The sequence below is a fragment of the Mustelus asterias genome, chromosome 5, assembly GCF_964213995.1.
Source record: "Mustelus asterias chromosome 5, sMusAst1.hap1.1, whole genome shotgun sequence".
Taxonomy (NCBI): Eukaryota; Metazoa; Chordata; class Chondrichthyes; order Carcharhiniformes; family Triakidae; genus Mustelus; species Mustelus asterias.
In genome coordinates, this window is record NC_135805.1 from 79,127,306 (window position 1) to 79,144,626 (window position 17,321).

Sequence of the window (17,321 nt, forward strand, 5' to 3'; positions counted from 1 at the left end):
AGAAACCCTACAGTGCAGAAGGAGGCCATTCGGCCCATCGAGTCTGCACCGAGTCTTCAAATATTCTTCCTCTGTCGTACCCATGACTAACATGTCATCCAAATAACACTGGACGCCTATCAATCATAGAAATCATAGAAATCATAGAAACCCTACAGTGCAGAAACAAGCCATTCGGCCCATCGAGTCTGCACCGACCTCAATCCCACCCAGGCCCTACCCCCAGATATTTACCCACTAATCCCTCTAACCTACGCATCCCAGGACACTAAGGGGCAATTCTAGCATGACCAATCAACCTAACCTGCACATCTTTGGACTGTGGGAGGAAACCGGAGCACCCAGAGGAAACCCACGCAGACACGAGGAGAATGTGCAAACTCCACACAGACAGTGACCCGAGCCGGGAATCGAACCCGGGACCCTGGAGCTGTGAAGCAGCAGTGCTAACCACTGTGCTACCGTGCCGCCAGGCCTCCACTAATGGAGACCAGTTAGTGATTCACGTAGGAATGACCTCCCTCCAGAGAGGTGGGAACAATCCGGACGGAGGAACAATGACGTGCGAAACTCGCTAATGAAATAGAAATCCATTCTATCGAGTGCTAATCTGCTTTACGCGCTTTCTGGGTGCGATCCGGTTCCTGCTAGTAGAAAGGGCTCGGGTCGATTGAAAACTGTTCCACACCAGGCGCAAAATCAATTTTTAGGCACGTGCACTATTTTCCTGGATCAGTGCCATCTGCACCAGACCTGGCAAGGTGGGAAAATCACCCCCATTGTCTGCAAAACTAGATGATCTGGTTTACTTATATAAATAAGGAATCCATGATGGTGAATAATTCCACCACTAATAGCATAATCTTATAAATAAACTCTATGACACGACAGGTAATTTCTCAGCTTACACCAAAATGTTCTTGTGTGTGTCTTTTAATTGATATGAAATAGTGCACAATGTTGCTCACCCCATCAAATATTCTGTGTTAACAAGAAGCGCAATGCCACAGATTTTTATACATTCTTTAAAAAAGCACTCATTGCTTCTTGAATGACTTCTAAAATGGTTTTACAAGGTGTAAATTGACCATTTTTATTATTTGTTCTGTAACTGAAGGAAATCTGTTTTTTCCTTTGAGCTCCAGCAGTTAACTCAGAGTGGAAAAGCTTTGAGATGCGTCATTATCGCTGGAGTGTAAATGTTGAGTTAAACTGTAGCTTTCTGAAAGATTGGAGAAGGAAAAAGATCAGCAAGAGTTGGGAATCACAAAGCAACACCGTATTAATGTACATTTACTTACCTGCACAGCTCTTTTTAATTGCAGCATAGGGTTAAATATCAACACAATAACAAACTGTATTTGTATGGCACCTTTAATAGGAATAGAAGCAATTTCCACTATTTGACAATCAGACACTAAGCAGTGACAGAAGAAACGCTGGGTGAGGTGTTTGAAGTCGATAAGGAGCTTTTCAGAGAGTGAGAAGGGATTGTGGCAAAAATGTGGAGTTGAGAAGGCTGAAAGCTTAGACAAGGAACCTAATGGAGTGAAAGGGGAGCTATGATAGAAGAGCAGAAAGCACATCCTGGAATATAGGACTGGAGAAAGTAGCAGAGGTAGGAAGACGGTGCAGGGCTAAAAATTTTGAATTTACTGCATGGAGGAGTTAAGGACAAGGATGGTAAAGGATCTGGATTCTTGGTACAGGGTGTTTCAGTTTACATTGAATGTAAGTTAGATGGTTGGCATGGAATCACTGGAGGAATCGGGCTTGGAAGTGAGCAAATCTTGAATTAAGATTTCAGCAATGATGGGGGAAGAACAAAGGTACAAGCAGCAAATACTGCCAAAAGGCAAACAGATAGTCTTAGTGGTGAATAGGGTTAGAATTGCAAGTCAGGTTCAATCTGTCTTAGACTGACTGCCGACAAAGGAGACTGGAGTGCAGACTTTGGTGGAATGGAACAGGAAGACGTTGCTGAAAATCTTCCTGATATTTATCCCCATCTTGATTTTGAACAAGGAGTAGAACAACAAATGGCAGCCTGGAACAATTGCAAGGTAGAGCCTTGAGCTCTGATACCACACATGTGACACCAACAAACACTTATTAATTCAACAATATATTTTATCCCTCTTTTAATGTACTAAAGTGAGGTTAGTGAGGCTTTGCTTTTGGGGCGGCACGGTGGCACAGTGATTAGCACTGCTGCCTCACAGTGCCAGGGACCTGGATTCAATTCCTGGCTTGGGTCACTGTCTGTGTGGAGTTTGCACGTTCTCCCCACATCCGCATGGATTTTCTCCAGGTGCTCCGGTTTCTTCCCACAGTCCGAAAGACATGCTGGTTAGGTGCATAGGCCGTGCTAAATTCTCCCTTGGTGTACCCGAACAGGCGCCGGAGTGTGGAGACTAGGGGATTTTCACACTAACTTCATTGCAGTGTTAATGTAAGCCTACTTATGACACTAATAAATTAACTTTAACAGTGTGGGGTTTTGTAAAGCAGCAGTGAGTTGGAAATGGGGTTATATTACTCGAGGGTCAACACTATAACCCATGCTTGTGCATAGTGAGGCTCCTCACTAGGAGCTTCACCCTGCAAATTGACCCATATATATTTTAAACAGACTAGAAGATCACTAAAATATCAAAGAGAAGAATTATAGATATAACCACTCAGTGACTGTGCACTGGACAGTGTCACTGTAGATCCTTCAAAAATATCATCACGAATACGAAGGGTGAGGTCTTCCGGCTATTTACACCGGCGGGATCTTCTGGTCCCGCCGATGATGCACTCTGCTGTGGGTTTCCTGGCAGCATAGGGTGGATTCAATGAGAAATCCCACTGACTGCGACGGGACTATAAGATCCCATCAACGACAAAAGGCCCCTGCTGCTGAGAAACACACCACAGGGTGGCCAGAGAAACTTGTCCAAAATAGCAGATCACTAAAAATATTGTTGTACACTGGATATAAATGCTGCGAAGTAGCCTTTTGTTATTAGGATAACACTCTATGCCAAATAAATATTATTTGCTCAAATTTATTAAAGTCAGTTTTAAAGCCCAGCTTTTTCCCCCTGCAAGTGTTTTCAGATTTGCCTTTTTATCTTAAATCTGGTAGAAGCTGCTGAGGGACTTCACTGGTGCATTCTGGGAGAAGTCAGACCAGCAACATTTGCCTAGAAGTGGGAAGCGGAAGATCCCGGAAGATTGTTTGTTTGTGCACTAATTTATTTATTTATTTTTCAGTTAAATTTGTGAAAAAAAATCGGAGGTTTTTTTTTCAAAACAGGAAGTAGGCCCAGCAACAGCCTGGGAAGCTTTTGGAGGGTTTAAAAGTAGGCCGCACCTTTGAGCGGGCAGCGTCGTTAGCGGGCAGTGGAGTGAGCAGGGGGCAGAGTGAGAGCTGAAGGGCTTTGGCTCAAAACGGGCTTCGGCGAGAACAGGCAGAGGCGAGAGTAGGTTTCTTTTTCTTTTTCAGAAAGTTTATTCCTGTATTTCCCCAGAGTAAAAAAAAATGCCAGGCAAGATGTTGGAATGCTCCTCTTGCAGGATGTAGGAGATCAGGGAGACCTCCGGTATCCCTGACGACAGCACCTGCAAAAGATGCATTCAGCTGCAGCTGCTAGCAAAGCGTGTTAGGGAACTGGAGAAGGAGCTTGATGACCTCCATCTAATTCGGGAGAATGAGAAGTATATAGACAGTAGCTTTAGGGAGATAGTTACACCTAAGCAGCAGAGCACAGGAAATTGGGTTACTGTAAGGAGAGGAAATAGCAGTGTGAAAGGACAGGCAGAGCAGGGTTCCCCTGTGGCCATACCCCTCCACAACTGGTATACTGAATTGGATACTGTTGTGGGAGATGCTTTACCTGGGACAAGCTGCAACAGCCGGAACTCTGATACTGCGTCTGGTTCTACAGCGCAAAAGGGTGGGATGAAGAAGAGGAGAGCAGTAGTGATAGGGGACTCAATGGTCAGAGGTACAGACCGGAGGTTCTGTGGTCGGGGCAGAGACTCCCGCATGGTTTGTTGCCTCCCAGGTGCCAAGGTCAGCGATGTCTCTGATCGCGTGCACAGCGTTCTAAAGTGGGAAGGTGATCAGCCAGATGTCGTGGTACACGTCGGTACCAATGACGTGGGAAGGAAGAGTGAGGAGGTCCTAAAGAGTGAGTACAAAGAGCTTGGAAGGAAGTTAAAAAGCAGGACCCCGAGGGTAGTAATCTCAGGATTGCTACCTGAGCCACATGCCAGTGAGGGCAGGAGTAGGATGCTTGGGCGGATAAACACATGGCTGAGGAACTGGTGCAGGGGGCAGGGTTTCCAATTCTTGGATCATTGGGACCTCTTTTGGGGCAGGTGGGACCTGTACAAGAGAGACGGGTTACACCTAAACTACAAGGGGACCAATATACTTGCAGGGAGATTTGCTAGTGTTATTGGGGAGCGTTTAAACTAGATTTGCAGGGGGGTGGGACCCAGAGTGCCAGAGCAGATTGTGGAGCAGGGGTAAAAAGACAGGTTAGTTCAAGCAAAATCACAAATGGAAGGGTAGAGTGTGGTGGAAATAATTTTTTGAGGTGTGTCTATTTCAATGCCAGGAGTATTGTGGGGAAGGCAGATGAGCTGAAGGCGTGGATAGACACGTGGAAATATGACATTATAGCCATTAGTGAAACTTGGCTACAGGAGGGGCAGGACTGGCAGCTCAATGTTCCAGGGTTCCAATGTTTCAGGCGGGATAGAGGCAGAGGGATAAAAGGTGGGGGGGTGGCATTGTTGGTCAGGGAAAATGTTACAGCGGTACTCAGGCAGGATAGATTAGGGAGCTTGTCTACAGAGGCCCTATGGGTGGAGCTGAGAAACAGGAAAGGTATGACCACATTAATGGGCTTGTATTATAGACCACCCAATAGTCAACGAGAATTGGAGGAGCAAATCAGCGGAGAGATAGCTGACAACTGCAAGAAACACAAAGTTGGGATAGTAAGGGATTTTAATTTTCCACATATAGATTGGGATTCGCATATTGTTAAAGGTTTAGACGGGGTAGAGTTTGTAAAATGTGTTCAGGAGAATTTTCTACATCAGTATATAGAGGTGCCAACTAGAGAGGATGCGATATTGGATCTCCTATTGGGAAATGAGTTAGGGCAGGTGATGGATGCGAGTGTGAGGGAACACTTTGGATCCAGTGATCATAATGCCATTAGTTTCAACCTGATCGTGGATAAGGATAGATCTGGTTCTCGGGTTGAAGTTCTGAACTGGAAAAAGGCCAAATTTGATGAAATGAGAAGGGATCTGGGAAGTGTGGATTGGCACAGGCTGTTCTCTGGTAAGGATGTAAATGGAAAGTGGGAGGCCTTCAAAGGAGAAATTTTGAGAGTGCAGAGTGTGTATGTTCCTGTCAGGATTAAAGGCAAAGTAAATAGGAATAAGGAACCTTGGTTCTCGAGGGAGATTGTAACACTGATTAAGAGGAAGAGAGAGTTGTATGAAATGTACAGGCAGCAAGGAACACATCAGATGCTCGAGGAGTATAAAAAGTGCAAGAAGCTACTTAAGAGGGAAATCAGGAGGGCTAAAAGAAGACATGAGGTTGCTTTGGCAGACAGAGTGAAGGAAAATCCAAAGAGCTTCTATAGGTATGTTAGGAGCAAAAGGATAGTGAGGGATAAAATTGGTCCTCTTGAAGACCAGAGTGGTAGACTGTGTATGGAACCAAAAGAGATGGGGGAGATACTAAATGGTTTTTTGCATCCGTATTTACTGAGGAAACGGGCATGGAGTCTACGGAAATAGGGCAAACTGGTAGGGAGGCCATGGAAGCTTTACAGATTAAAGGGGAGGAGGTGCTCGCTGTCTTGAGGCAAATCAGAGTGGATAAACCCCCAAGTCCGGACAGGGTATTCCCACGGACCTTGAGGGAAGCTAGTGTTGAACTTGCAGGGGCCCTGGCAGACATATTTAAAATGTCAGTTTTCACGGGGGAGGTGCCGGATGTTTGGAGGGTGGCTCATGTTGTTCCGTTGTTTAAAAAAGGTTCCAAAAGAAATCCGGGAAATTATCGGCCAGTAAGTTTGACGTCGGTGGTGGGCAAGTTATTGGAAGGTGTGATAAGGGATAGGATCTACAAATATTTGGATAGACAGGGACTTATTAGGGAGAGTCAACATGGCTTTGTGCGTGGTAGGTCATGTTTGACCAATCTATTAGAGTTTTTCGAGGAGGTTACCAGGAAAGTGGATGAAGGGAAGGCGGTGGATGTTGTCTACCTGGATTTCAGCAAAGCCTTTGACAAGGTCCCTCATGGGAGGTTAGTTAGGAAGGTTCAGTCGCTAGGTATACATGGGGAGGTAGTAAATTGGATAAGACACTGGCTCAATGGATGAAGCCAGAGAGTGGTTGTGGAGGATTGCTTCTCTGAGTGGGAGCCTGTGACTAGTGGTGTGCCGCAGGGATCGGTGTTGGGTCCATTGTTGTTTGTCATCTATATCAATGATCTGGATGATAATGTGGTAAATTGGATCAGCAAGTTTGCTGATGATACAAAGATTGGAGGTGTAGTGGACAGTGAGGAAGGTTTTCAAAGCTTGCAAAGGGATTTGGACCAACTAGAAAAATGGGCTGAAAAATGGCAAATGGAGTTTAACGCGGACAAGTGTGAGATATTGCACTTTGGAAGGACAAACCAAAGAAGAACGTACAGGGTAAATGGTAGGACTCTGAAGAGTGCAGTTGAACAGAGGGATCTTGCAATACAGGTACAGAATTCCCTAAAAGTGACGTCACAGGTGGATAGGGTCGTAAAGAGTGCCTTTGGTACATTGGCCTTTATAAATCGGAGTATCGAGTATAAAAGTTGGAGTGTCATGGTAAGGTTATATAAGGCATTGGTGAGGCCGAATTTGGAGTATTGTGTACAGTTTTGGTCACCTAGTTACAGGAAGGATGTAAATAAGATTGAAAGAGTGCAGAGAAGGTTCACAAGGATGTTGCCAGGACTTGAGAAGCTGAGTTACAGAGAGAGATTGAATAGGTTGGGACTTTATTCCCTGGAGCGTAGAAGATTGAGGGGAGATTTGATAGAGGTGTATAAGATTTTGATGGGTATAGATAGAGTGAATGCAAGCAGGCTTTTTCCGCTGAGGCTAGGGGAGAAAAAAACCAAAGGGCATGGGTTAAGGGTGAAAGGAGAAAAGTTTAAAGGGAATATTAGTGGGGGCTTCTTCACGCAGAGAGTGGTGGGAGTGTGGAATGAGCTGCCGGATAAAGTGGTAAATGCGGGGTCACTTTTAACATTTAAGAAAAACTTGGACGGGTTCATGGATGAGAGGGGTGTGGAGGGATATGGTCCAAGTGGAGGTCAGTGGGACTAGGCATAAAATGGTTCGGCACAGACAAGAAGGGCCAAAAGGCCTGTTTCTGAGCTGTAATTTTCTATGGTTCTAGGTTCTATGGTAAATACCAGGAGAGGCAGCAGCATTTGGTACCAAAAATTGTAAATTGAGAGAAAACTAGTTTAAAAAAAACTATTTTCATCCATTTTACTTGGACTTAAGGAATCTTCAAGATTCAAGACAAGTTATTTTTCCTGTGAAGAATTTGACTGTGATACACAGGAAACAAATCCTTTGCAAAGCAAAACTTGACTCCTTTCGTCCCCATCAATTGTTATGTTAGCATCAACAGAATTTCATCATATATTTACTGTATTCCTAATTATTATGAATTGATAAAAAAATTATTCCACACATCCAGTGCACATCATGCTGATTGGTAGCTTTTAGAATAGCGACAATGTGCTTTAAATGCACTGGATCTATCAGTAGATTCATAAGTATTTAAATTGGGCCTGGATTTTAACTGAGAGTTCATTTCCCTCAGAAATGCACTCATTCCTCGTGCATCCTTTTACTTCAATAATAACTACCAAATTACAGCAATAATTTAAAATAACTTTTTTTTGAAATAACTTTTATATTTTTAATCATGGGAGTGGATCTATTATAGTTCAGCTTCATGATTATACTTACTCCTTCTAGAAGGAAACAGAAATTTCGGTTTTGAGGAAATCCTCGAGGTAGAAGTGATCTGTCCAGTCTGAAACTAACCAAAAAAGTGTTAATGTAGGAGCAAACAGCCTTTGTTTACTTGCTGTTAATTTTTTTTAAACCAGCTCTCCCCATTTCTCTGTCCTCTGAACAGAGTGATTCAATAAGGAACAGAACTCACTCAGAGCACATCACAGAAATTACCAGCACACAGCCCAGAATTTCATGAGATCTTCTCTCTACAAACACTGCTGCTTGCTGGGAACATCAAGACAGTGGCAATTATTTTTTTTCATATATATACTGCTCCCAATGGGAGCCATCAACAGACAACTTGCCTCTGTGCCATTCTGAATCTAGCTAGCTGGAGAATAAGCATGGCAAGGGTAATTCAGTTACCCATGTAAGTTCCTCACCCTGAGACTGGGATAGAGCTGGGAAATCAGGGCTGTACTGAGGCTGGGTCAAGAGGGTGGTCAGGTTGAGAGGCAGTTAGTTAGGGGTGGGAGATTCGTTGGCTGATTGGCCAGGTGGTCATGAGAATCTGGCGACTAGTCAGGACAGCATGGAAGGGTCATGTTGGGTCCGAAGGTAGTATCCGGAGCTGGAGGTTGTGAGGGGCGGGGGTGTAGTGATTGAGGGGCCAGTTTTGAAGTTACCTAGGCATCATACTAGGTAGTTTCCACCCATCATCCAAAGGTGGGACGAATTCTCCAACCTTGCCCGCGGCTGGAATTCTCCAGTCCTGCTGCAGTGAACAGAAATTTGGCTGAGCGCCAAATTCTCCATTCTCGCTGATAGTGGTGGCGGGGCATGCAAGACCAGAGAATTCTGGCTGATGTGTGAGTTAGATGGACTAGCCATGGTAAATGCATGAGGTTAGGCTGGAGGGGAGGGCTTTCGGGGAGCCAGTGCAGACTCAATGGACCTGATGGCTGCTTTCTGCACTGTAGGGATTATATGATTCTGTGGTTCTATATTAGATTTTAATTAGTCTAATGTTCCTGAGTAACTATTTGAGTAAGTACCATGGAACTGTCCCAAGTCTCTGACCCTAACTGGGATGCATTGGAATAGTCACGTTTAAGTATACCAAAAACATGAATGAGGGTTTCAGCAAAAGACAGTACAGACTGTCTTAGCAATGGAGTGAACATATGGAAACTCATCTCAAGGGCTGTGAATAGTTTATATCAGTCTCAGATAGCTGCCAGGGAGAAGGATGGAGTCGGTGGTTAGGGAACGGAGTTAGAAGTGCAGATCAATAACGCTGATCTTCCCAGTAGTTAATTTGAGAAAGAACTTTCACATCAATGTCATGAAGCCTGACAATTGGGTGGATCAAGAGAGTTGGTGTTGAGGTATTGTTGTCGACATACATCTGGAAAATGTCACGGTTTTCTGATGATGATGCTACAATCAGTAATATCTCCATCTTGATGTGATTAAACATAAGGCTGATAATCATTATACATCCTAGCTTTTCTTCACATTCCTTCGTGGTTGAGGTGATCCTCAACTCTAGAACCTTTTCCCATCTTGTGTACATTCCTTCATCCTCCAGTCTTCTAGTCTCTCTTTATCACCGTCCTTTTGCGCTTTTATTAGGGGAACAGCTCCTTGTTGGCTGAGCTCTGTTGCCATGAGTTCCATTCTCAGACCTCTCCATCTTTCTATTCCTCTACCTTCCTTCAAAAATCTAATCGAATCTCATTTTATAAACCAAGTCTTTAACCGCCCTTTCCTCTTATCAATTCTTTGAACTGCACCATGGGACATTGTGTCAAATATATAAAGATATAGTGCAAGCTGTTATTGTCCTTCCATTCCCATCATTCTGTTCACTCTCAAAATAGCCGACCAATTCCATCTTATATAAGTTCTGAGGTAAAGTGTCCATCTAGAGCATTTATATTTATTTTCTTTTTAGATGGTAATTTTCTGCCATTCTTATTTTTTAAACCTTACCTTTGTTCGAGAAGAAAATCCTGACAATGAAAATTTCTTCAACAAGCTTTCTCGTACCTAAGTTAATGGCAGAAGAAAATATTTTATTAGGTGAAGAGAAAATAAATAATGCTGGGAAACTGGTGGAAATGGTGAGTGAAGCTTACCTTCTTATCCATGAATGTTCCAAAGACCAGAATAAAGAATCCCTAAAAAAGGAAGACATTCTTCAGCAGTTAACCAATAGATCTTTAACAAAGTATAAATTTTCTTTTTAAAACGTTGACCTATTGACAAATGTTCTATTTATAACAAGTAGTGCAATCAGGTTAAAATAGACTTTACAAGCAGAGGTTTCTTTTAACCAGTGATATCCAATGCAAAACTTATCAGAGCAAATTATTGGCAGATCCAGAGAACAGGTTCCCTCCCTCTCCCACAAAAATGTTGCTTATGGTTTTAGCTCCACACCCTAGATAATCAAACCCTGTTCCCTATTAAAACTTGTAAGCTACCACTACAAAGAGTGGTCAGACGATTAAAATTCTTATCCTTGTTTTCAGTCTCTTCATGGCCATGTACATCCTATCACCGCCCTACAATCTTTAGAGATCTCTGTACTTTCAGTTCTGTCCTCTTGTGTATTGCCAATAATAATCTTCACTGGCAGCCTTGTCTCTTCAGTTGCATTGGCTTAACATTTGAAATTATCTCCTTAAACATTTCCTTGCACAACTTCCTTGCTTTGGTAGTCCATGGCCCTCACTTACAGTGAGATGGATGGGGAGAGGAGAATGATCTATGATATGTTTAACTCATGGAACATGCTTAGCTGGTGATAAGTACTTTATATGAATTTGACTGCATAAATATGAGTTAACTAAAAGTTAGAAGTGAGGAATTATAAAAATATAGATAATACATACCTGAAAAGCATTGAGAATTGTAAATACATAATGAAAAGCCTTAGGAGAACCCTTTTGAAAAGTCGGTATTCCAAATGCCCAGGTGAGTCCGAGGATTGGGGTTAACACAGCAATGCTTCTCACAACTTGTTTGAACGTTTCTCTCTCCTGATTATTTTCTCTGGATTTGTCCCCAATTGTTGGCCGTAACAGTTTAAATATGACAACAATCAGAATAATGAGGTTTATTGCGATTATAACCAGTGCAGGTATAACAAATGCAAGTAGAGGGTATTCTTTCTCCCAGCCGAGCCAGCAGGCACCTTCTCTTGTGTAACTGTCTCTTGGGTAGGTAACTCCAATGGTGATGACAGAGATTATTAATGGAGATAGATAACCAATACTAAATGATATTCCCATCATAGCTGACTTACTGAGATTATGGAATGGGAAAAGCAAACGATAGACAAGTAGTAGACCCAGGGTTAACATCCAAAAAAATAAGGCAAGATAGAAAAAGTGAATGAAGAAAGTAGCAGCTATGCAAGCCCCCGTTCCTGGTGTTACAGCTGAAGCCACAATGAACCATATATCAGCTACCAGCAGATTTACCGCTATATTCAGAATTCCAACATGGCGAGTATATGAAGTCTTATTTTTGGTCACATGTTTCCACACTGCGGCCTCTATAATAACAGCGATTACTAAACATCCTATTGATATGGCAACTCCAATTATGGTTATATACCCCAAAGCTGGGTCGTCTATGGAATCAGGGGACATTAAAATAGAAAAGGATGTCAGGTGATCACAGTTACATGTGATATTTTCCCCATTAATTTCAGGCGTACAGCCGGTGTCATTCCATGCGCCATTGCCACTAAAATCCCAAAATGCACACATGGCAGTGTTGAGATCAAGCGTGCGATTTCTTGGTGAGAAGGTCATGCTGATGTTAACAGGTTTCTTAACGTTTAATGTTATTGTCACAACAAGACCATTAATCAAAAAGTCTCCACCGAAGGTTGTAGTATTGGGTAAAATATCAATCCATGTTGGATATGCAATGGTGATAACTGTGGCATTTGATGACATATCTTCAATTTCTTCAGCAGGAATGAACACATTAGCACTTAAATTGGAATATTTTTCAAGGGGAAAATTAGCAAAGGTTGCATGAAAAGGGGTGTTATTATTCTGATGAATTCTAGAAGCACGGAACTCAAGATTCTTTTCTTTGATGTGTAACGTATCATTCTGCAACTTGAGACGAGTATTAAAATTTTCCACTGACTGTAACAATTGAGAGCTAGGGTTGGGATTATCTTCATTTTGTGTGTTTGTGAGATCTTTCCATGTGTTTACTGATGCAGAAGAGATAACGCTGTTTACGGTTTGCAAGAAATTCTGAAAAACACAAAAGAAAGCTTTATTAATCAAATAGTCAATTCCAAGTTCAAAGAAAATCAATATTTTTGGCAGTAAAAGAATTGCGAAAGGTACATGTGAACATACAAAACTGATATGCAGTGAAAAAACAAGTTGGTTGATTAAGCTTGCCCCAAACGCATGGGGCAGAATGTTACGCTCCCCACAAGATGGATTCTGAGGCCGTGGGGCGGTGGTGTGGGGGAGTGTAAAAATTGAATGAACAGGATTTCCCTCCCAGGAACCTGCCCACTTAAACTCAGATGCAATTTCATGTAGGGTAGGCAGGGTCTTAGGCGGAAAACCTTTCTATTCACCTATTAAGGCCTTTAGGTGACCACTTAAGGGCCATATCCTGTCCAGCCTCAATTTCTAGGCCCAGAGAAGGCCCACTCAAAGCAGAAGTGCCTTCCCCACTTGTCAAAAAACAATGTAGCTCCCTCTTGAAGGCTTGTAGAAAGTAATACCTCATAAGGCAGCAATTAATCCCAGATGCTCGGTCCTCTCTGCAGAAAGAGTCACCTCATCTCTAGACTATTCCTACTTCTGTGTCATTTAAATGCATGTCTCCATGTCCTCCCCAATCTGTCAAACCATAAAACCATAGAATCATAGAAACCCTGTAGCGCAGAAGGAGGCCATTCGGCTCATCAAGTCTGCGCCAACAACAATCCCACCCAGGCCCTATCCCCATAATGCCCCATTTACCCCATTAATCCTTCTAACCTACGCATCCTGGGACACTAAGGGGAAATTTAGCATAGCCAATGCACCTAACCCACACATAACCATAACACCTTAAGAAATATGCAATTAGCTCAATGGACCTTTGAGGCCATTACTCCTTGAATCAGAATTAGAATTCCGTGGCCTTAGTGCGTTATCATAGTGAAATGAGAATTAAGACCTGAGAATCATGTTTCTATGCGGAATTAAGAACAAAACAAATTTCTGTTAGATGGGGAGAGGATGAGAGCAAACGTTGGAAGAAAACATCAGTATTTTATATTTCCAGATGTCAGAGTCACATTTTTCAGAAAACTGCAGAATAATGGGACAGTTTGTTGGAAAATCCGAAGTGTCAGGCTTTCATGTTCCCCACAGAGGCTATGTTACTCATTCTCTCTCCATTTTACCTGGTTTGCAAAAGATAGGTGTTTGATGGCCAGTGCAGACATGATGGGCCGAAGGGCCTCTTTTTGTGCTGTAATGACCCTATGGGATTCAACATTCACCTTGCTAAACTTCACTTTCACATCGAAGAGACAACATGCAGTAAAATGTTAGGCTCAGAAATGTTTCTGGCAAATTCTGGTTCTTACCTCCATATCTGTTTCATTAACAGTGGCATTCACAGTTGAAATTTGTGTCAGAATGGTAACCACAGCTTGGACATTGCCAAGGGTGTTCACGTTGACTTCATCTGTGACATTGGATAATTGCTCAAGCAGATTCGAAAAAGTTTTTTTCAAAGTGGTGAGGTTTAACGCCTGGAAATGAAATTAGAGATGATTACAGACATATGAAATTGCTGGACTGGAAAAGACAAAGTGGTAAATTGTGCACAGTCCACGGAGTCATGGTGTAACTGCCTAGCACGATCCCAGTGCACCCTCCATTCCCACTCCATCAACAGTCACATAATCTCCTGGGAAAGGCAAAAAGAAAATAGTTTTGTAAAAACCCTATGGCACTTCAGGCAGATAAATCTCGGAGGTGATATTACGGCCTCGCCACACCCGGCACAGATGGCGCCGATCTTGGAAAATAGCATGCGGGCCTAGAAACAGGTTTCGCGCCCGGCTCCAAACATGTTGTAATCATCCTGGCCCCTTTCTACTGGTGCAAACCTGGATTGCAGCAATTAGCAGACTGAAAGTAGCGATTCTTGCCAGCAGTGATTCTCGCTGGCGTGGGGGACGCAGTCTGGAGGCCGGAAGATGCCATGCAAAAGGTAGGCGAATTCTTTTAATGCCCATTGATTGGCTTCGCGCCCTGTCAGGGTGCAAAGCTGATCTCGCCGGAAAAACAGGGCCGAAAGGATACAAAACTGGTTTGCGCCCGGTCTGAATTGGCATCTTAGCCTCCCATGCAATCTTCCCGGCTCGCCACGCTGAGCGACCAGCATAGCGAGCCAGTAAGATTACACACAGAGTTGTCATGTCCTTATTTTAAACATCTCAATCAAATCCCCCTGAAATGTGCGCTTAAACCGCAGTAAAAAGACACAGCTATTCAAGCAATGAAACTAATTAAGCTTTTAGCTCAGGATTATGAATGAATGGCATAGCTCGTTTAAAGAGCCATTGAAGCCACAAAGGGCCAGATGGCCTCCACTTACACATTGCATCATTCAATTATTTGTTACAAATATGAAGTTTGTAAGATTGTGTGTTGAGACTGTCTTTTTAATTAATAAAATGGAAGAATTATGGAGGTCCCTGTGACTTGTTCTGACTCCTGCTTGAGAACAAGCTTGGATGATTTGGTTGCAAAAGGTTAAGGGAGGTCGAAATTATTTTCCTGGAAAAAAGGTGCAAGATATTCACATCTGTAAACAATGACTGGGGCAGCTGCGTTGATGGTGAATAGACTGGTAGGCCAGTGTTCTCTGACCCCACCTGCACCTAGAATTATCTGGTCCTGCTGGTGTGAACGGAGATTTGGCTGAGTGCCAAATTCACCATCCTAACTGGCAGTGGTAGCAGGGCGTTTAAGACCAAAGAATTTCAGCCTTAGTCTCCAAGTAACAGGGAGGTGTTAGGAATGGCATGTTTTTTTAAACGGTTATAATTTACACTGTCTATTTAATTAGAATGGAGCTGAAGGTCTAAAGGAAAGTTAATTAACATTTCTACCTGGATAGAAGGTCCATAAGTTAAGTTTATTTATTAGTCACAAGCAGGCTTACATTAACACTGCAATGAAGTTACTGTGAAAATCCCCTAGTTGCCATACTCCGGCGCCTGTTCGGGTACACTGAGGGAGAATTTAGAATGGCCAGTTCACCTAACCAGCACATCTTTGGACTGTGGGAGGAAACCGGAGCACCTGGAGAAAACCCACTGAGACACGGGGAGAATGTGCAAACTCCACATAGACAGTGACCCAAGCCGGGAATCAAACCCAGATCCCTGGTGCTGTGAGGCAACAGAACTAACGACTGTGCTACCATGCCGCCCCGCCCACGTGATTCACACTGCCATGGGGAAGCCATTGTAGGATGCAGCTGTAGATTTTCTTGAAGTATCAGTAAACTGCACAGACAGGTTTGTCGGCACGAATCTGGAAGAGGGAATGTCATGATCCCAGCTGAGTTTACTACTTGACAACCTGTTCCCAAGATGTAACCGGCTTAATAGTTCCTAACTTTTACTTTTTCTTGAGATATGTGGAAGGTGACTATTGAACAGAGTGACAGAAGTCAGCTGCTGAACTTATTACAAAACAATAAAACATACAATAAACAAAGGATTAATTATGTTACATTACTTCTTCACCCATGATACCTTTACAGATATATACAGATTTGTAAGGATAACACAAGTTACAGAATCTTCCTTATACTCTGATGTTCTCAGTAAGTATACAGTCCATATAATAGGTGAAATGCATTTCAACACCTAACACATTGAAACCAAATGACAGATGCCATCCAAAACAACTTCTACGGATTTCTCATAAATTCCCCCAGACACTTGCCACACTGTGAGCCAACTGGTCTCACTGGAGCTCTGTCCTCTATGTGAGGGTTTCCAAACTCCACTTTCAAAAACACACCTTGAAATCTTCTCCCAAATAATGCTTTCTCTCAGATGTCTTCATCAAGGATCCACCTCCAGGGTTTCAACATCTTCTTTCAGTGCTCCTCCATTGGATCGCCATGTGCATTCAAGCTTCCATTCCACATAATCTCCCAGATACCTAGCTGTGCAACTGAAGATCACTGCTTCACAGGCCATAATAATGTCACCAACCTTGGGTCACCTTGGATCCCTGTCTTCTCACAAGGTCTGAACTTTGCAATTCTGTCTTTAACATGGAGCCTCTCTGCTTCTCACTCTCAACTTCACAGAACAGGACTTTGTAAAAAAAATACTAGCTTCTGTTCTTTGTCCCTTGATTTCACAGTCTTCGTGGAACTTTCTTCTGTCACATTCTCTGGTTTATGGGAGTTTTCTGTTATTTAATTTGAAATCTGCTCTCTTTAGACTCTCTTTATATCCCTGATCCAGCAGTTTCTGTAAATAGCTCCTTAATTCTAGGTTACATTCTTCCAACTGTCTTAAAATACTCTCTGTTCCCATGTGCATTTTAGGGTCATAAAACCTCGTGACAAATTAAGCATCTAAACAAAGCCACAGGCCAATAGACAACTTTTAAAAATGAAGCTAAAACTTAAAGATATAGATTATGTCCAACATAAATAAATATAAATTATTTACAGCTATATCTGTTTCCTACCAGGAGAGAGAGAGAGAGAGAGCAGAAAGATAGAGACAACTAACCCTGTACCTTAAGCACTGAAAATGTTAACCCTGTCAGTCACCATGTGAAACACGTATTGAAGAGACCAAGTTCTTAAGGACTGAAATGAGATTGGAAGATTCACCTTGCTTGGTTATAAGGAAGAATCTTAAATTTATCCCTCACTGTGAAAGTTAGTTTGGGGATTAGAGGTTATCTGGCTGGAATAGAAAAAAAGCAAGCTGAGAATAGCTCTGGACAGGTTTCTGGAGTATGAAGTGTCCAAGTAAAGAACATATATAACTGTGAAGGGAGATTTTCTGTTTGTTTAAATGTTAAAGACATTTTCATGGTTAATACTATAAGTTGTCAGTTGAACTAGCCTTTAGTCAATGTTGTTTCTAGTTCATTTCTTACAGTAAAAATCTTAAAGCTTGAAATCTTGTCAAGTGACTCTTCCGACAGCTACGTAAAATTTGGATATTTTTCTAAAAGTTGTTGGTCT

At 42.6% G+C, this 17,321-nt stretch overlaps 1 protein-coding gene across 1 annotated transcript in view; it reads right to left on the bottom strand.

Annotated features, from left to right (window-relative positions):
- Positions 1–891: 891 nt before the first annotated feature.
- The window catches only part of LOC144493990 (adhesion G-protein coupled receptor F1-like), a 51,936-nt gene continuing 35,506 nt past the window's right edge, over positions 892–17,321 (bottom strand). Inside the window, exons 9-14 of the mRNA XM_078213564.1 lie at positions 13,672–13,839; positions 10,943–12,328; positions 10,184–10,225; positions 10,038–10,094; positions 8,052–8,118; positions 892–1,222 (exon numbers count right to left, since the gene is read on the bottom strand). Coding sequence (XP_078069690.1) covers positions 1,149–1,222; positions 8,052–8,118; positions 10,038–10,094; positions 10,184–10,225; positions 10,943–12,328; positions 13,672–13,839 — 1,794 coding nt within the window. The 3' untranslated portion in view covers positions 892–1,148. The remainder of the gene's footprint in view (positions 1,223–8,051; positions 8,119–10,037; positions 10,095–10,183; positions 10,226–10,942; positions 12,329–13,671; positions 13,840–17,321) is intronic.